At 39.3% G+C, this 20,573-nt stretch overlaps 4 protein-coding genes across 4 annotated transcripts in view; 3 read left to right on the top strand and 1 right to left on the bottom strand.

Annotated features, from left to right (window-relative positions):
* Nucleotides 1-2,775: 2,775 nt before the first annotated feature.
* On the bottom strand, nt 2,776-5,067 carry LOC130623227 (metabotropic glutamate receptor 4-like). Its single transcript, XM_057438703.1, has one exon. It carries the CDS (start codon nt 5,065-5,067, stop codon nt 2,776-2,778), a length of 2,292 nt encoding a protein of 763 aa, XP_057294686.1.
* Nucleotides 4,865-20,571, top strand: LOC130623633 (uncharacterized). The gene is made up of 2 exons (XM_057439137.1): nt 4,865-8,331; nt 19,189-20,571. Exon 2 carries the CDS (start codon nt 19,654-19,656, stop codon nt 20,428-20,430), a length of 777 nt encoding a protein of 258 aa, XP_057295120.1. The 5' UTR covers nt 4,865-8,331; nt 19,189-19,653; the 3' UTR covers nt 20,431-20,571.
* Nucleotides 15,351-15,875, top strand: LOC130623228 (uncharacterized). Its single transcript, XM_057438704.1, has one exon. It carries the CDS (start codon nt 15,351-15,353, stop codon nt 15,873-15,875), a length of 525 nt encoding a protein of 174 aa, XP_057294687.1.
* LOC130623636 (mediator of RNA polymerase II transcription subunit 19-B-like) overlaps nt 15,978-20,573 on the top strand; it is a 38,132-nt gene continuing 33,536 nt past the window's right edge. Inside the window, exon 1 of the mRNA XM_057439139.1 lies at nt 15,978-15,987. The gene's annotated coding sequence lies outside the window, so the exon portion shown is untranslated. The remainder of the gene's footprint in view (nt 15,988-20,573) is intronic.

The raw sequence follows: 20,573 nt of genomic DNA on the forward strand, positions 1-20,573 counted from the left end.
AACTAATTCTAAACAAACAATACAACAGTCACCGTTCAATTAAGAAGTTTTCATTGAGGTGATGTAAATACTTTTGTCCGTTATCATTAAAGGCTTTCTTGTTATAATTCCATTTAACGAGTCGGTAATTAATATTTTGAATAACAAACGTGATTCAAAATTTTAGTTTCGTGTTTAACCACAAAATCGAAAATTACCTATTTATTATCTTCGTATAAAACTACACACTAATTATGGTGAAAATGCTTTCGTCAGCATGCAACTTCAGTCGTGACGTCAACTGAAGTAGATAAAATAAGTTCGGTTTTTCAAGACGTCAGCGCTGACGTCTTGAAAAACCTGCAGCTCACTTTTAATTGTATAGAACGTTAAAGATTTGTATAAAAGAGAACCCAGATTAGCTACCTCCGTCAACGCAGCGAAAACCTTTTTATGATCAAATAATCTGATTTTGGAATAAAAAATAAACATTAGCTTTTAAATTTTCAGAAACACGGATGAACATATAGCCATATGCAATAATCCAACTGCGTTGTGAAAAATTGACATTAAATTTTTTCCCGTGTTGTTATTGTTTTAATGTTATTCTTGATTAGCCATAGTATTTACGGAAAAGGAGGCTATGCAAGAAAAGTGATTTAAAATTATAGGTAGCTTTTCTCGAAGCGGAAGTGATGGAATTAATATCAAACAAGAAGCCCTGGGGGCTCTAAGAATTTCCGTTCGCTACCAAAACATTTGATGACAACCTGCTTATTCGTTGTGTTATCGTGCCAAACATTCGAACAGGTTTGGTGCATGAAGCTCTGAAGATAGAGCACACAAGTGACATTATATCTTACAACAAACGCAAACAAAACGTGCTAACAAAAAATACAGCCATTCATGGTTGAAAGTCTTGCGATTGAAACGTTTATGGTCTTAAACGGCATTTAGTTGACAAAAAATCAAAATTTTGATGTGACCATTATGTTGAGCATACTTTTTTTGTTAACTGTGCCAAATTTTGTCGAAAATAAAGTAGTATTAATTTTTGGACCAATTTTGGCCTAAAATGACATTTAAGGTGGGAAAAAAATTAAAGTTTTAATGTCACCATCATGTTCAGCATACTTTTTTGTTAACTGTGCCAAATTTTGTCGAAAACAAATACCAATTTGGCCTGAAACGTCATTTAGATGACTTCCCAATACTTAGGGAGTTTGGGTACGAAGTTTAAATCTGTGACGTTGCAATTGACTATTTGGGACAGGGTTAGTTAGATCCTCCTCTCAGAGAAACGTGAAATCCCAGGGTCGATTTTTTCTCAAAAAATGCTCCGAAAGAAAAAACGACGGTTTTAAAGAATTTCCTACGCCTTCGGGCGCGGAAATTCAATAAATTATAAGCTGAAGTATTTCGAGCAGAAATAATAAATCCACTATCAACAGTGTTTAATGTTTTGAAGGTCGTAGCGTTAGGTGAATAAAGCTTCCGAAAGCACAAATTCCAGCTCATATCTACCACTTGTTAAATACATAATCTTATATGTTTTCTTAATTAGCGTTTTAAGATCTCTACGATGAAGGCAACGGGGATACAGTATACTCTCCAATTAGCGGAAGCCATCGGTGTATGACCAAAGTGTCCGCTAATCAGAGGTGTCCGCCTTTTAGAGTGTCCGTTACTGTACAAATTCGTAAAAAAATATTTGGTATTTTGGCGGGTTCTTGCTGACGTCAACAAAAGGTTTAAACCCTTATATCTCCTGAACTCTTCTTTGAAACCACATATATATCTATATATTATCTTAAATAGCATTTCTGCTGTGGAATTTTAATTATTGCTGATGTCTAATGTAGTTGTTAACAATATTCACAATTCCAGGTCCTTCTGAACCGGACTAAATTTCTTTCGTCACGGACGTTCCGTAAGTCACTCGAGTTGTTTCTCTGCCTAAGTGTATTTTCCACGGGTTTAACGACTAGTCAGTAACAAACAGAGAAAATGGGTTACAAAATTTATTTGATCAATTATTATATATTTAATTTCAATTCTGTGAATAGATGAAATTGTTGACTACCTTTTTACAATTTAAAATCAATATAGAGAGGTTTGTTTTTAATATAATTCTAATTTATTTTTGTAGCTTTACATCTGCTTAAAATGTAGGAGGATAGAACACTGTCTTTCACGCAGGCTGGGCTAGCTAGCCAGCAAGATAAGACAACATTATTTCGTGTATGTGTGGAAACATTAACACCATAACATTTTTTTCAATATATATATATAACTAAAACATACTTTAGAATTAATTCACATGGCTAGCTTCTTTCCATAACAATCTGCTGTGAACAATGGATCACTTTTAATGGTAAGATTTTACATGTCTTTGTGTATTTGTCGTAACTGCCTTAACCCTAAGAAATATTAATGTTCTCTCTTGGATTTACCTATATATTCCAATGATGCATCATTGACTTTTGTAATTTTGCAGATTTGAACTTTAGTAACTTGACAAAAAATGGCAATAATTGTTCATTTTAATTAAGACGAAATGATGGCGTTAGCAACTTTCTCATTTTTTGAGAAAGATATGTTTTAGTTAGTATGGATCTATACAAGACCCAGCTAAAGGATCACGGAAACCGATAAAATCTTATTACAACAAAAAATCAAACTCATCTTAATTATACGACTTCAATGTTTTCGTTGATCATGTACTTAGACTAAGCTGAATTTTCTAATAATCCCCTTTTAAATGAATAATACATTAGTTTAACTTCAAATCAATTTTTATAATACACTTATTCTATTTGCTGTGTTATTCAAAACACTTTTGCTGTTCAATGTCGAGTCTACTTTCTCACGAGAATGTTCTTGCATCTTGATGCGGAATGCAGTCTTCGTGTTCTTTTCTGGTTTGAACAACACAACGTATGTCTTCGTACCATACATTACGAATAGCAAAATTGAATTGCAACACAAAATCAACATGGTTTGCAAGAAAACCTTTTCTCGTTCGTCACTGGCACTGTAATACAAAGGAATCATACATCCCGTCATTAATACTGATATAAAATTTGCAAGTGTTATCAGTTTTGTGTCATTAAAAAACGAAGGCAACTTCCACGCTCTCAAACCTTGGACGACAACTATCAACATGACGATTACACTGCATAGAAACTGTAGGTTCAGATGAGATCCAGTGTTACAACTAACTTGTCTAACCAAAGTCTTTTCGTTAATGGATAAGATCACTTCTGCAGGATCTTTTACCAATGAAAGTACGGCGGATAAAATTTGTATCAAACTTAGAAAAAGGACCCAAATTACATCCGTCAACGCAGCGAAAACCTTTTCTTGATCAGAAAGTCTGATTTTGGAATGAAAAACAAACATTAGCTTTTGAATTTTCAGAAACACGGATGAACATATAGCCGTAAGCAATAATCCAACAACGATGTGTCGAAATTTACATTGGATGAGAATCGGTTCGCCCAAAAAGAGAACTGGTGTCACGACAAATAGGATGAAATGAACTGATTGTTGCACTGCAGTAAGCAGCAAATTTGAAGACCTTACAATTGGAGTTTGACGACGCAGAAAAAATGTTGTGACAATAACGACGTTGCTTACTGTACCAGCTACAGAAGCGGCCAGTATAACCTTTCCATGCGTGCTGTTGTACATCAAATATCTGTTACGATATGGATCATAACATCTTGTTCGCTGTTTATTGGAAACATTTAGTCCCGGACATTTGACGCAATCACCTTTTCCACTAACAGGATTTACGAAACCCTTTGGACAAGGAATACACGTCCAGTACTTGCTTCCGTACATTTTTGTATCTGAAGATACAGTCAATACTTGCGTGTGACCAGCTGCACATATTCGTTTATCACATCGCGTTAAAGGTGGAACTGTGCTTTGTGCTCCCCATTGAAATCTATCCGGGATAGCATGAAACTCAAACTTAGCGCAAGCTGTCCATAAAGATTCATTTACTTGGTATTCAATGTGTCTGTCACTACTGTTATTGGTGAAATAGCAATTATCCCCCCAGTTAAATGTTACTCCGAAGGTCTGAAAAACGCTAAATGCTATAGAAAAAATAAATATAAAAGGGATTCTGTTTAAAAGTACAGGTAGTTCTCTAGAGGTGGATGTCATGGAATTAATATCCGAGGAATTGTAAAATGAAGTACTCTGACCAGAAAAAATGAATCCACCATCAACAATGTTTAATGTTTCAAAAGTCGTAGCGCGAGGTGAATGAAGATTCCAAATCCAACTTCGTCCTGACAAACCTAAAGACTCACTGATATTAACAAGATTAACAAAGTATTTTTTGTAAATGTGTTGCGAGCTGTAGCAAATAATGATTCTTTGTTCTGGATTTTGCTTAATAAGCGTGATGACTTCTTTCATTCTTTCTGTATCATTGAGTAAGATATTGTAACGTTGTACGCACAGACCTAAATCATCATTAATCAAATCAAACCACACGTCTTTATAATACTCATCTTCTTGATCTCTTACTAAAGCAATGAAAACAATGTGATTGAGGTGAAACTTTCTTAAAATTAAAACAACTTTTTCTCCAATATTATTTACATTGAACTGAGTGAAACGTGGATATTTTTCTTCATCTATTCTCTTCATTTCTTTTGCATATGTATTAAACAGTATGTTAAAAGGTAGAAGCATATCAGCGACAACCATTGTTAATTCTTCAGACAGATGGCTGCCTACTGAGATAACTTTAGATCTTCCTACTGTATCCACGAATGAAGCATCTAGCAAAAGATAAAGAATTGATTTTCTTGTAATTTCCAAATCACCACACACAAAAAGTTCTACTAGACCAATGTACTGCTTTGAAGTGGGAGATATGTTCCATTTCCTAGCATATTCATACCAACTACTGTTGTATGTGTCCATATCGAAAGAGTTTGGATACAGCGCAACGTACAAGTACGCTCTTCCAGGAAGAGTAATTCTAGGTTGAGAAGTACATTCCTCAGATGCGAGATAAAGCGTGGATTGGATGACATTCAAGAAAATAATCGCTAGCAGTTGCATCGTTGTTTTCTTTATTTACCAGTCAGAGCGTTTATATTCAATGTTGACTATAAAATATTTAAACACAAATCCCCAGCAACTATTAAATTAATAAAGAAAAAAATTCTGAAGAAAATCTATTCCTTTATTTATTTATTTATTTATTTATTCATGAAACATTGTGTTTCTTTTGTAGAAAATAGAATTTTTTTTAATGTAATTTGGACGATTCTTTTGGAGTATTATAATTTCTTTACATGGTTTGTCAGCACCTGCTGGCAGCACGTCCGTCCTTTTGTTTGCAATAAGTAAAACAGGTTCAAGGTTTCTTTGGCGCGGAACAAATGATTCCTCAAAAAGATGATGTGTATAAGCAGAATTGTATCCAAGAAAGGAAACGAAAAAGAAAAATTTTACTGCCCGACTCCTTGTAAAAGAGGGTGCGTGTCCAGTGCTGAAGTTATTGGGTTTAAAGTCCGGCTAAGGATTGTTTGAGACTTGTGAAATAATACTTTCTTCTTATTGTTTAGCATGATAATGGCATTGATAGCTTAGGTGGTTGTCTAGCTTAGCAATTTCTGTACTTCCACGGCATCTAAAGCTTAAATTGAGAACTTAATTTGCATTAATTGTACCTGGTTAACAAGACGCTTCTTTATAACGCATTGAAAGGAACAACAGAGGCTATTTTGGGTAAATAATTAAAACTAGTCGGTAACCTGTGGAAAATCTACGAGTTCGTCTCATTGTTACATGGGGTATATTCTTAATGAATATAGACGAAACAGCGCTACTAATTTCGCAATTCGTAAGACGTGCGGTGAGGGAGCAAAAGTAGCTATTGGGATCACATGGTTCATGTTGTATTTGGTTGTTTCGTTGACATAAAATCTATGAACTATGTTCGAAACTCCTTTCGGCTGTGTCGACGAGAGTGTTTTACGAAGAAAAGATTTTATGTTTAAGACCTTATATCTTAAAAATTACTGGAAACAAATGACATCATCTTCCTCATTACTAACTAGGGTCCACTGCGGTCCGAATTGGAAAAGTTCGCCAAAGCTAGGTAATACTTTCGGTTTTAGAGGAGACAGGTTGATGATGTCATCAAAATACGTCATTAAAATCCCGATATCTCTTTAACCGTTTGTCAAAAGCACATCATTTTATACATTTTCCTGATCAGCATTTTAAACTGCAACGAGAACGAACAACTGCAAATTTCTAACAAATTTGTTGGACTTTGCTGACATCAGCAACATTTTAAACCTCTAATATCTTTTTTTCGCCGATCAAAAAACAAGCAAAGTGGATGTGTTCCTTTTCCATTGATATAACCGAAAAGAGTATGTATTACTTGGCAACTGCAAAGACGATACGGTCCGTCGGTAATGCATTTAGACCGACGTCAATCTTTTAAATGAGGAAAGAGAAGCCATTGAATTGCATTGAGGCCAAATGACTTGAACACGGATTGAAATAACTCACTTTTTCTTCTGTGTGGTTAATTAGGGACCACCTGGCACCAAAATGCGACCATTTTCCTAAAGCTGGGTCAACCTGCCCGTTTCGGTAAAGACAGGTTTGATGACGTCATCAAACCTGTTTTAACCACAGTATCTCTTTAACAGTTTGTTTAAAAAGCACATGAACATATGCATTTTCTTCATCTGCGTTTTCAGATGCGAAAAACAAAATTTGCCAAATTTTTTTGTTTATACTCTGCTGACGTTAGCAAAACACTAAAAACAACCTCTTTTTTCCGTTGTTTTTCTACCTAAATAGGTGTTTCTTATTACGGGCATTGTGGAACGTATAACTAGCACACATTTGTTACTCGCGTCCTGCCGTGGTATAACCGATAAGGTAAACAGGTTATTCTCCAACAAACAGTAATAATCTATGTGGCCAACAAATTCATCTACTTGCATAATATAGCACAATTAGAAGACACAAATATGCTTACTAAAGGACACCTAGAACAGAAAAATGAGTCCAGATTGGCTCATAATCTCGCTTTGCTCTCAGAACATTGATTTCTGTATAAAGATAAACAAAAACCGTTGAGACTCTCGTACAATATTACATCACCATTAATGTTCTACCCACACGGCCTTCTTTATATGTATATATATTGAATGCATTATATATTTTTATTTAAAAGTTGTTTTATTTATAATTTTTTTTTTTTGCTTCCACCAGATATCTATATATAAAAAAGAGATTTTAATTAATATTAAAGATAGAAAGAAGGATATCATAGCTATTTTAGAAAAAGAATTCGTTTTTAAATACTGACAGATGTGGATGTTGTCAATAGGTGAAACAAATACATGATTTGGGTACAGTGAAAAAAGTAAAGAAGTGTGATTTGAATACTGTTTAAATTAGCATTTTCGTTAATCCGTCACCATATCTAAAAGTACTTTGTAGACTTGCTTCAAAATTCTATCTTTTGAAATTTTTTTTCTCTGCCAGCCTTTAGCTATATATCATAAAAATACATGATTTTCATACTGTTATGCGTGAGATTGCTATCCATCATATTTATGTTGTATACCAATAGAATCAACCATTGATCGTTCATCCGATAAGATTTGAAGCTTAAGCGATACTACATTTTTCTATTTTCTATTAAGTGGAGATGCTTGTGACATACTAGAACAACATTAATGCAGACGAAATGTAAGATTCGTTCAACGTTAACTTACTAGTGACTATGGAAGTATCACAGTTCTCATGTTGTCATCTTATTTGCAAAAACTTAAGGGATATTCAATATTTCAACAGTTCTATACTCTATCATTGCATATAGATTCTCATTCGGTATTTTTTTATTTATAATTTGCTTTGTTATAATGATCTGCTCAGAGGGAATGTGGGAAAATTATCTTCAAGATTTAAAGAATTCGTTTGCACATTTAAGTAAAAGAACCATCAAGTGAGCTAAAACATGCATAGCACAATTAGAGGAGAAAAGTCTACGTATACAAGTACTAAGTTTCATTGTTATCATTTGTTTGAATAATTATTTTGTACTTTTAGTGTATTTGCACCTGCGATGAAAATACTTCTCCTGCAGATTCCATAAAAAGTCTACAGAATCTGCACCGAAGAGGTTTCCTTTAGGACCTAAGTCAAGAAAATATTTTTATAGACTTTTTCATACATAAACATTTAACTGTCCCTAAATATATTAAAAAAAAAGATAATAGTCATTTCAAGTCATGTCGTCAAATGAAGTGCTTGGTGGATGATCTAATGTAATGACGGCCATTTTAAAAGGTTTGTAGGTCGTTTTTTGACTTTTTAGTTTTCTAAAAGCGTTGTATTGTGCCTTTTATATGTTTTGCATGTTAAGATAAAAAATATTCTTACGTCTTTGCAGCAGGTGTGAAGAAAGTATGAGAAAAGTGTGTAAAAGGGCGTTTCTATTTCAAACAAGTTTAACAAAACGTTAATAAAGTTTCGTGAAAAGTATCCAACCACAAAATAATTGAAATAATGAAATTATTAAAAGGGTCAACGATTATTTTTTCTCATCAATTTCTTGCTTGGTTTCGTTACTGTAAAATTGTGTTTTTATAATTTAATATCAACATATCAGTAACATTGCTGTGTCTGTTACTAAAGAAAAAAACCATGCAACTGCTGTCGATTACTTTCCTGCATGTCATCCAACCATACCTTTATCCCGCATCTGAGGGCTGTACTTTACAACCTAGAATTACAATCGCTGGAAAAAGTATTTTTATGTGGCAATATACCCTTGCTGGGGAATTGACCATATCTCCCACTTTGAAACGATATATTGGTCTCATAGAGTTTTTTGTGTGTAACGATTTGGGAATTACAAGAAAATCAATTCTACATCTTTTGCTTGATTCGTCGATACAAAAGGTAGATCAAAAGTTATTTCAATCGACAGCTATCTCTCTGATAAATTGACAATGCTCACATGCTTTTACATTTCGGGATAGGTATTGAAAACATATGATAAAAACATGACGATAGTAGATACAGAAAAGTATCCGCATTATTTTTAACACAATATCAATACATTGCTTTTATCGCTTTAGTAAGAGACCAAGAAGATGAATATTATAAAGACGTGTGGTTTGATTTCATTATTAAAGATTTAGGTCTGCGCGTACAACGTTACAATATCTTACTCAATGATACAGAAAGAATGAAAGAAGTCATCACGCTTATTAAGCAAAACTCAGAACAAAGAATCATTATTTGTTACAGTTCACGACTCAGTTACGATGAATACTTCTTCAATTTTGTTAATATCGGTCTTTAAGTTTATCAGGACAAAATTGGATTTGGAATCTTCATTCAGTTTCCTTTACAACTTTGTATAACAAAAAATTAGATATTGGTGATAGTGGATGTATAATTTCCGGTGGAAGTACCGTGGCCTATAACTCCCTCGATATTTATTTTACGACTTCCACTTCAAGATATGTAACCTTAAATTTAAATAGCTATGGCAGAATGTTGCTCATCTTTCTTCCACTTGAGTACTATCGAAATTTTGGAAAGTTGTAAGACACAAGTATTGTTCTTTCTCAAATGTCAGCAATGGCAAGTACCCAATAAATATGGCACTTGTTCTACTTCCTCCTTTAATGCTATTCCGAATAGATTTTAATGGGGAGCACAAAGCACAGTGCCACCTGTAACGCTATGTGATAAACGAATATGTCTAGCTGGTTACACATAAGTATTAATTGTATCCTCAGACACCAAAATGAACGGAACTAAGTACTGGGCATGCATCGTTTCTCCGAAAGGTTTCGTCAATGTTTTCGGAGTCGTCAAAAACCGATTGCAAAATCTTCGAATTTGTTGCCAACTTCATTACAGCAATCAGTTCATTTCATTTTATTAGAAATAGAGAAATGTTACTTCTGGCGCAGTCGCGTGCGCGTACAACAGTGACGTCACAAGAAATCCGAGACTTAGTGGGGAAAGTCCTTACCATACCATGCCTAGCCATGCCTAGCGGGGTAAAGTCAGTATAAAATAATGACGTCATCAAAGTATACAGAATAAGAGGTCCAAAAATTTTCTAGCGTAATTTCCTATAGTGCATGCGCATGTAAAAACACGCTAGGTCGAGCAGAATGAAATCTTCTGACAAAACAAAATACCATATACAATAAAGGGAAATAAAATCATATACTGCAAAACAACTACGCTATATTGCAAAAACCCGTAGACTTAAGGCCTATTATAGGCTACGTAAGGCTGAATTAGTTGCCCTATTGGAGAATGTACCACAATAAGCACAGAGACCACCGAAAAGGCTTCCAGTTAAACCAACGGAGGACGGACCGCAGTATGCTTGGAGGCCTCCCAACAAACCAGCTAAGCCTATAACATCAGGGGCTATGGACGTCTTCGAGAGACAGGAGATGGCCAAGACCCGTCCAACCATCAGGGGTAATATCAGGGAATGGTACAACTGGGTATTGCCACCATCTGAGATGGACGTCTTCGAGAAACAGAAGCTGTCTAAAAATCTTTCCGTTGTAATGGATGGAATTAAGGGATTTTATAACCGGCTTAGGAACACTGTCCCCAAACCTATAAAAGAGGGGTTCAAGATTGCATATGCGACCCTTAAAAGTACGGTGATGAATCTGTATAACTGGGCAACCAACACAAGGCCTACGCTCCATGATGAGAGAAAAAGAGGCTGAGGAAGACTATCTATATGAACAGCCGGAGCAAAATTTTACACCTAAGGAACATAAGCATGCTCTCCACAGGACCTTCCGAAGTTTCTGAATTCTCGGTATAGGAGGGGCTGACGTTGATGACAAGGCAGAAGATATGGGGTCGGCAAAGGTACAGTTATCCCTGTGGATTATGTGGAAGAAGCCTTCAAATATAGAGGGGGCTAACGAGTACATTGAGGTTAAGAAGGTATTTCATAATAATATGGCCTCGGTATTCCAGGGCAGCGATGTAGATGATGTGCTGGATAGGATGTCTGCCCAAATCAAAAACAGGCGTGGAAAATCTGGCACTTCCTCGGAGTGGCTTTACGATCTCCCAAATCCTATACCTCGATGCAGATTTTCACAAATTGAGATTAACAAGAGGCTCGCCGTATATAGAGCTACCAAAATGGATAGCCTCTAAAAAGGCAATTATTAACCCAAAAAATGAGGATGAGGAGTGTTTCAGGAGGGCCATTATAGCATCCCTACATTATAAGGAGATTAAAAAATATGTAGACCTTTATAACTGGGATGGTATAGAGTTCCCAACAAGTATGAAAAGTATATACAAATTTGAGGCGAATAACACCGACATTGCTGTGAACGTCCTTTATACAGATGGAAAGAAGATCAATATCCTACGTTGATCAGTTCACAACGAGCGTACCAAGGTGGTGATGACAAAAAGACCCACTATACGGCGGTCAAAAGTCTATCGAGACTCCTGGGCAAGGAGACTTCGAAGAATAGGAACCCAATGCACTTCTGCCTAAACTGTCTACAGGGTTTTCCCACAATTGAATCGACGGACAAGCATTATAGGTACTGCAGGGACCACGAGGCAGTCAAGATCACAATGCCAAATGAGGCTGAAAATGACTATACTATAGGGATGGCCAACAGCAATTCAAAGTACCATTTGCCATCTATGCAGACTTCGAGAGTCTGCTAGTCCCAATAGAAGATGCAAGGGATACCAAGACTAAAAGGCTAAGCAAGCATGTACCGTCCGGCTGGTGTACATATAGTACCTTTACCTACAGAGACGTACCAGATCCCGTAAAAGTATACAGGGGAAAGGCCTGTGTAACCCGCTTTGTCAGCCACCTAGAGGATGAGGTGAAACGTTTATATTATACCTATCCGCAACAGGACATGGAGCCGCTAACAGAGGTCCTAAAAAGGGAACATGACGAGGCATCAAGATGCCACATTTGCCTAAAGGCGTTTGACGGCTGCGAAAATAACCCTAAAGTTCGGGACCATTGTCACTATACTGGGCTATATAGGGGTGCGGTCCATAACAGCTGCAATATCAAATACAAGATACCAAGTCACATCCCTGTCATTTTCCATAATTTAAGTGGGTATGACGCACACCTGTTTATCCGGGAATTGGGCGAGAAGTACGACACGCAGGACATTGGGTGCATCGCAGATAATAAGGAGAAGTACATCAGTTTTAATGTCAAAATCAAAGTACCACTTGGAGGTATGGGGTACGGTGATGGGGAAAAGTACAAGACAATAGAGATCAGGTTCATAGATTTCTGTCGATTCATGGCATCATCACTGGACAAATTGGCAAGCTCTCATTGGTACAAACGCCGCAGGTATGAAATGTAAGCATTGTGCAGATACCGGCCTTGAATTCCAGGGCATAGACGCTGAATACATGGCAAGTTTTTGGTGCAAAAATTGCGACTTAAGTACCACGAAGCAGCTTAATCGGGATCAGGTAAAGGCAAATGTACCATCCATGGCAAAGATTATCGACAAAGATGATACCTTCAGGCTGATGTTGAGAAAAAGTGTGTACCCCTATGAGTATATGGATGGATGGCAGTGATTCGAGGAGTTGGAGCTACCTCCCAAGATGGCCTTTTACAGCAAGCTGAATATGAAGGGCATCAGCGACAGGGACTATACCTATGCAAAAGAGGTATGGAATGTCACTACCCCAGGGGGTGATAACGTTACCATGGGAGACTACCATGACATATACCTCACCATAGATGTCCTGCTATTAGCCGACATGTTTGAAACGTTTCGATGCGTCTGCCTGGACAATTAAAGCCTTGATCCCGCCCATTTCTACAGCGCACCTGACTTGGCATGGAAGGCAGCCCTGAAATTTACAGAGATCAGATTGGAGCTTCTCACAGATCCCAAAATGCTATTGATGTTCGAAAAAAGTATCCAAGGAGGTATAACACAGGCCGTACACCGGTATGCAAAAGCTAATAACAAGTACATGGGAGACCAGTACTATCCAGAGGTTGAATATTCCTACCTGCAGTATCTGGATGCGAATAACTTATACGGGTGGGCGTTGCGTCAAAACCTGAAGAAAGTGCGCAGAGTGATCCGATTCAACCAAAAGGCATAGCTAAGGGGATATATTGATCACAACACGAGGCTGAGAACAAATGCGAAGAGCGAGTTCGAAAAGGACTTCTATAAGCTGATGAATTTGTGCGTCTTCAGCAAAACGATGGAGAACATTAGAAACCATCGCAACATCCAGCTGGTCACAAACGAAGACACGTATACGAGCCTCGTCATGAAACCAAATTTCAAGGGTGGAAGCAGGTTAAGCAAAAACCTGGTAGGTGTAGAGATGGGCAAGACCGAGGTGAAGATGAATAAGCCCGTATACATTAACCAGGCCATCCTTAACATGTCGAAATGGTAATGTACGAGTTTCATTACGATTTCATGCAAACAAAATATGGTAGCAAATAACAGCTCTGCTACATGGACACAGGCAGCTTCGTTTACCATATATGAACGGAGGACTTCTACAGGGATATCGCCAACGATGTTAAAGCACGCTTCGATACGAGTGCCTCTAATGCAGATGATGGTAGACCTCTCCCCATAGGCAAGGACAAAAAAGTGGTAGGGTTGATGAAGGACGAGTTAGAAGGCAAAATCATGACAGAGTTTATCACCCTGAGAGCTAAACTTTACGCCTATAGGAGACTTACCATGGAGGGCGGTGACAGCAAAGCGGAAGGCGTCAAAAGATGTGTTACTAAAAAATCAATAACCTTCGATGACGACCGGCAGTGTCTGGGAGAGGGCGTTGACGTTTACAAAAGCCAAGTATTGATCCAAAATAAGGGCCATAAGGTATATACCCAAGAGGTTTCGAAGTTAGTCCTTAACAGGGCAGATGACAAACGGATAGTGCAACCCGATCAGATGACAACGCTGGCTAGAGCCCATTACCACCTGGTGCCAACCCGTGTTTAAATGGAGGTGTGCACACTAATTGCCATACTCCTGCCCTATGCTCTGATGACCTATGTACTTTTCTGATATCGAGTATTAATAAAGAGAATGAGTCAGCTTGCAGAAGTATTCGACACGGCCACCTCTGCAGAAACATATGAGCAGATAGAGAAACCTATGGATAAGCGACAGGTTTTGAAGGAGGCCCTTCGCAAAGGTAAAGGGCACCTACTGCCAAAGAAATGCACAGAAGACTTTGTTGACAAAGCCCCGGACGACCCTATAGACAAGGTACATACTGAGTATGTACAACGAGAACTTCAGGAGAAAAGTGAGAATACAGCTGAGCACTTATGCCAGCATGATTGGGAATTTTGTCGACATTGACTCTGTCGACGAGTTACGTCGAGATATCGAGGAAGACCCTATTATCAGGGATAGTATGACAGATCTGGTTATCCTTGTGTACTGCACTATTGGGAGGTGTTTAGCACCACTTCTCGTGGCAGGCCATGCCACTCGGCATATGGGTAAAAAGAAACAGGAGAAGGAAAAGGAGAATGAGGTGGAGGAGGCGGAGACGGTGCTATAAGAATAAATGAGTAAAGAGGAGCAAAAACAAGAGGAGAGGGTTATAACAAAACCATCGAAGAATGAGGGTCGTGTAGCAGCTGGCAAGAGACTTGCCGAATGGAATGGGAAAAACAAGGCAGACTTAAAGAAGAGTGTGCGCAAAGGTTCTTCACAGGATGATAAGGAACCTGCAGAAACCCTGGCAAGTCGATGGACAGTGTCCACATCTATGGAGTTGGAGCGATAGCCGTGTTTGCCATAAGCGTCAGGGTCTGGTATATGTTTACCAGGGTTAAAAAATCTCAAAACACCACACCGGCGGCCAATCCAGAGCCCCAACAGGACAAACAAGGAAAAACTCAACCTCAAGTTGACATATTCAAAATGCAATGAATTTTTGCTAAAAATAACACCTAATAAATGGCAAGTAAACATGATGAAAATATGAGTCCAAAGAAAACCATGATTATTGATGCTTTATGGGCGTCCGTCAGACCCATAGGCGGAAAAAAAGCCTTAAGGGTTTCCAGGCCCGGTGCCAAGATGGATATGGAAGACGGTTTAAAGATAGCCGGCTATATGACGGCGGCGATTCTATTCGACGAATACGCCATTAAACAGCGATGGTACAAAATATTATTGATGGCTCCGAAATAAATGACCACAACTCGTGTTTGTCCCTAAGGGCAAAAACAGGTCAATTTGGAGGCCAAGAAATGTTCAAAATGTAAACACCCTTTATCTTGGGACAATTTTAGAATGAAGAGAAATGGTCAAACTACAAAAATGTGTATTAAATGCCTGAATGTTCTGAAGGCGTCGATGGAGCGTACAAAGTGCTCCCATCAAAGACAGAGGTCCAAGTGTAAAGAGTGCGGAGGAAGCGAAATTTTCCCCCATGAAAAAAAGAGATCAATCTGTAAAGAATGTGGAGGTGAAAGCGTCTGTGACCATCGGAGGATAAGATCTCGCTGTGAAGAATGTAAGCGTGGAAGCATATGCTATCATCAAAGGGTGAGATCCAAGTGCAAAGAATGTATTGGAAGTCAGATTTGCAAGCATCAAAGGCAGAGGTCTCATTGTAAAGAGTGTAAAGGCAGCCAGATTTGTAAACATGAAAGGGTGAGATCCACCTGTAAAGAGTGTGACGGTAGTCAAGTTTGCCCCCATGAAAGGCTAAGATTTCAGCGCCCCATATGCGATCCAGCTGGACATCTAGCCGGTGTTGTAGGAAGCCGAGCCCGCCACGTCCTACAGGGAAACAAGGAACTCAGCTCTGGCTAGACCCTACGCACAAAGAAAGCCTGCAAAGTCGCCGAGTTGATCAAGGACATCTACAAGGCAGGACCCTTACACTATCCCAAAACCTTTCAATGTGACAATGGTTCTGAGTTTAAATCAGATGTGACGAAGCTCCTAGAAGACAAAGGGGTTGGGATTAAGAGGGACACCACTAAATATTAGCACACGTTCACGGCCTTCGTGGAATCTTATAACAAGGTCCTAGCGGAAAGGCTCTTCAAACCGCAAGATGCGCAGGAGCTGGCTTCTGATGAGACTAGAACCATTTGGGTCAAGCATTTGTATATACATCGTAAAAGGTATCAATAATACCAAGACTACGATGATCGATCTTAAGCCTAACAAGGCGATCAAACTTGAAGATGTGCCGCTCGCAAAGGGCGAAAAATATCCCGAGGAGAGACCCTCACCCGAGGATGGGCTGTACTTGTACCTTCTACAACCCGTGGAGGAGCATGGTAACTCTAAAAGACGCGCCCCTGATGCTTCCTGGAGTAAAAAGACGTACCGACGGGATAGGATCGTAGCGGGTAGTCGCGTGTTCTTCTATTTAAAGGATGGCCCTGAAAGGAGCTTCGTCTCCGAGGAGTTGATGCTTATTCCCGAGGACGTTGAAGTGCCTCCACAATATATCAAAGAGTGATAAACACCCTCAATTTTACCTATAATTTTACTACCCGCAAGGATAGTGAAAATTAGTGTATAGCTATGACATATCATTATCGAACATACCTTCGAATAGCTCCCGTGTATCATCGTCGGGCAACGTGAAATGGTTCTAAATACTAAGACAATTATCTCTGAATCGACACCAAGCATCGTATCATATAGTACCCATGTATACCCTTTTTTCCATGCTCGTTGGGATCATTTTTATAAACCACACATAGTACGGTATCATGTTGATGTTGACGCGGGACATGTTTCTGCTGTAGCTCCGAGTTGTCTTACCTAAGGACATCAAGATCGTCTTCGAGCATAGCGATGGAAATATCCCTTTCTTTGATTGCTGCAGCAAGCTTTTTGATTTCTCTGGGCAGCACCTCTTCCACGTCCCATTCCGAAAAGGGTTCCGCATTAGGTTGACCACATCTCAACAGAAAACAATAGAGGCCTGTTTCAGTCAACAAAATCGTGTTTGGTTGGGTGGATAGATCTGTCCACACCTTGGATACCGGCATCACCCATCCTCTTTTTATACCTATCGGGAACATATCGCTGAATGACTTACTCCCGCAACTCGCTGATATCCTGCGGCTCTCCAAACATACATCTACACATACATCTTTCTATATACTGATGCTTGGCCAGAGGATTTCATCTTACTCAATCCAAACTACTCCAACTCCAGGCCTTACCAAAACATCATCCCAGTCCGTAATCAGATTGGTTTCCTCGTCAATTAGTCCTCAGGTTCTTGGGCAAAGCCGTATATGACTGCGCTAATAGCCACAAACTATGCCTTCTGTGCCTTCCCGAAATAGCAAGCTCAAGCAGGGACTGCCTTTTTTTATCGAGGTCCTCGTTAGAAATACAGCCGTCGGCAACGAAAAGACTGTCCTTGCCTGCCAACAATTCAAGCAGCTCATTTCCGGGGTCTATCAGGAACACATAGGGGTCCTTCCATAGCGATGCCTTATCTAATTAGGTACTGTTCCACCGTATAGTTGGGCACAAGATGATAATATTGTGATAATTTTTTTTATACTCCTGCTCGAGGAGGTCTAGAACACGCTGTGTCTTACTGCAACTTGTGGGTCCTGTGTAAATTGCCGTATGTGGATATCTTACGACATCCAACATTTTATTCAACTCCTGTCGTGAACCTTACTGCTGCGCATGCACCACAAATCCATATACCCCCATGATTCTTTTCCAAGAATCCCCGACAGGCAGGACAGAGCTTAGTCCCTCGAGCCCTGTATTCCATGGGTAGCGGGGCGTATACTAATTTATCCTGTAAGCATTGCAATGCATTGCGATACCTTTCAACGAGCCTTGCCTTCTCCGGTTTCCCCGCAGCGGAGGAACCGATAAGTTCGGTATAATGGGGGTATAATGTTGTATGTGAGCAGAGCATACAAAAGTATGTAATTCTTATCCTGCCGAACCCCTCTAATTTCTTTATCGATATCGTCCCTATTTTTAACAGCCCGCCTCTCCTTCGCTTTGGCCAGGCAGACCATGCAGGTCTTAGTCCGACTATTACCCCTGATTTTGAACCCGTCCGGGGGAAGTAGTTTTTTACAAGATCTACAATGCTTGTTCTGCTTTTAATATTACGTCTTGAGCACTTGGTTCCTTCCATATTTCTATTTGCCCCAAGGGGTAAATAGAAATTATCATAGGTTTATTCCGTAGTGTATCGATTGCCTTTTGACATGTTCTTGCCCGCCCACATAGGTTGGGTATTGGTATAGTGTAGCCTTTTCGTTACCTTATCAAGCGATGGAGCTGCACCATTTTCCCGATACTTAAGTGGGATTTTATGATCAATATGCTACTCTCCATAATTGTCCCAGGTCATACTCTCAGAAAACTGGACCTCAATATGGGTCTGTAGGGTAGCTATATCGCAACCTAGGTACTGCTGAGAGCTGAGTTCCTTGTTTCCCTGTAGGGCGTGGCGGGCTCGGCTTCCTACAACACCGGCTAGATGTCCAGCTGGATCGCATATGGGGCACTGGAATCTTAGCCTTTCATGGGGGCAAACTTGACTACCGCCACACTCTTTACAGGTGGATCTCACCCTTTTATGTTTACAAATATGGCTGCCTTAACACTCTTTACAATGAGACCTCTGCCTTTGATGCTTGAAAATCTGACAAATTTTTTTATGGTAGTGTTTTTATCTTCCGACTTACCGCCTCGTGAAAGTTATATATTCCGGCTAAATTCTTTTAAAACTTCACGCTTTTGAAACTGCTCATATCGTATTACACAAAAGAGGCTGAGCAAGTACTTTAAAAATAAAATTTTGATTATAAGATACTTCGACGAGTGGATACAGAATTACCAAAGCATGTCCAAATATTGACATGTATTATCAACCTCGATCCCAGGACCTGCTGTCTCTTTTTGTATATCGGACGCCGATGAGAGACAAAAAGCCCTGGGAACGATATTTGAGCTATTGTTTGTTTCAACAAATTCAAACAGTGCAACTGTGTTTATAGCCGTTACCGAAACCCGGAATGAAATTTTAAAACATATAAATACAAGGTCATTTGAAGTTCAAGTATTTAAGTTTTTTCGAGTAAAATATAACGTTGAACATAGTTCAAACATTTTTTAGAGCTTGCAGTTTTGGAATTTCTTGAGGAAGGATTTCAAAAATGCGTGTTTGGGTTGTGATTTGCTTATTTTTGGTGGTAGCAGTATGCACAGCTGATGCTTGGTGGAGTGGTGGTAGCCGGAGAAGGTAAATAGTGAATATTTTTTCTAATATCCGAGCTAAATTATTGTAGAAATAAGATATGCTGCATCGACTTGATATATTAGGGAATATTTTTCTTCTTTTCAATAAGACGTGGCCAATCCTGCAAAGCGCTTCACATTACGCGTCCGGTCGTAACAATACAATTGCTAAGCCAATTAGATGTACCACGCGATGATAACACTACTTGCAAAATTTCTTCTTGTAGCTCATCGAGCCGATCTGAATCTCGGTCAAGTAGTAGCTCAACGTATAGCATTGGCTCTCGGTCGAGCAGTAGATCAAGACATGGCATTGGATCGAGGTTGAGCAGCAGATCAAGGTATGGCATTGGATCGCGGTCGAACAGTAGATCAAGGTCTAGCATTGGATCGCGGTCGAACAGTAGAACAAGATCTAGCATTGGATCGCGGTCGAGCAGTAGATCAAGGTCTAGCATTGAATCGCGGTCCAGCAGTAGATCAAGATCTAGCATTGGATCGCGGACAAGCAGTAGATCAAGATATGGCATTGGATATCGGTCGAACAGCAGATCAAGGTCTAGCATTAGATCTCGGTCCAGCAGTAGATCAAGATCTAGCATTGGATCGCGGTCCAACAGTAGATCAAGGTCTAGCATTGAATCGCGGTCCAGCAGTAGATCAAGATATGGCATTGGATCGCGGTCGAACAGCAGATCAAGGTCTAGCATTGGATCACGGACGAGCAGTAGATCAAGGTCTAGCATTGGATCGCGGTCGAACAGTAGAACAAGATCTAGCATTGGATCGCGGTCGAACAGTAGAACAAGATCTAGCATTGGATCGCGGACAAGCAGTAGATCAAGATCTAGCATTGGATCGCGGACAAGCAGTAGATCAAGATATGGCATTGGATCGCGGTCGAGCAGTAGATCAAGATCTAGCATTGGATCGCGGTCCAACAGTAGATCAAGGTCCAGCAGTAGATCTCGGTCCAGCAGTAGATCAAGATCTAGCATTGGATCGCGGTCCAACAGTAGATCAAGGTCTAGCATTAAATCGCGGTCCAGCAGTAGATCAAGATCTAGCATTGGATCGCGGACAAGCAGTAGATCAAGATCTAGCATTGGATCGTGGTTGAGCAGTAGATCAAAAACTAGCATTGGATCGCGGTCGAGCAGTAGATCAAGATCTGGTATTGGATCGCAGTCGAGAATTAGATTAAAATCAATAATTGGCTTGCCAAAGATGGTACCACTATTTAATGTAAGACCTCGTGATATA

The sequence above is a fragment of the Hydractinia symbiolongicarpus genome, chromosome 13 (assembly GCF_029227915.1).
Source record: "Hydractinia symbiolongicarpus strain clone_291-10 chromosome 13, HSymV2.1, whole genome shotgun sequence".
In the NCBI taxonomy this organism is placed as follows: Eukaryota; Metazoa; Cnidaria; class Hydrozoa; order Anthoathecata; family Hydractiniidae; genus Hydractinia; species Hydractinia symbiolongicarpus.

Excerpts from the sequence above, each read along its gene's own strand:
- LOC130623633 (XM_057439137.1), top strand. The coding sequence starts at position 19,654 with ATGGCATTGGATCGCGGTCGAACAGTAGATCAAGGTCTAGCATTGGAT.
- LOC130623227 (XM_057438703.1), bottom strand. The coding sequence starts at position 5,067 with ATGCAACTGCTAGCGATTATTTTCTTGAATGTCATCCAATCCACGCTT.
- LOC130623228 (XM_057438704.1), top strand. The coding sequence starts at position 15,351 with ATGAAGAGAAATGGTCAAACTACAAAAATGTGTATTAAATGCCTGAAT.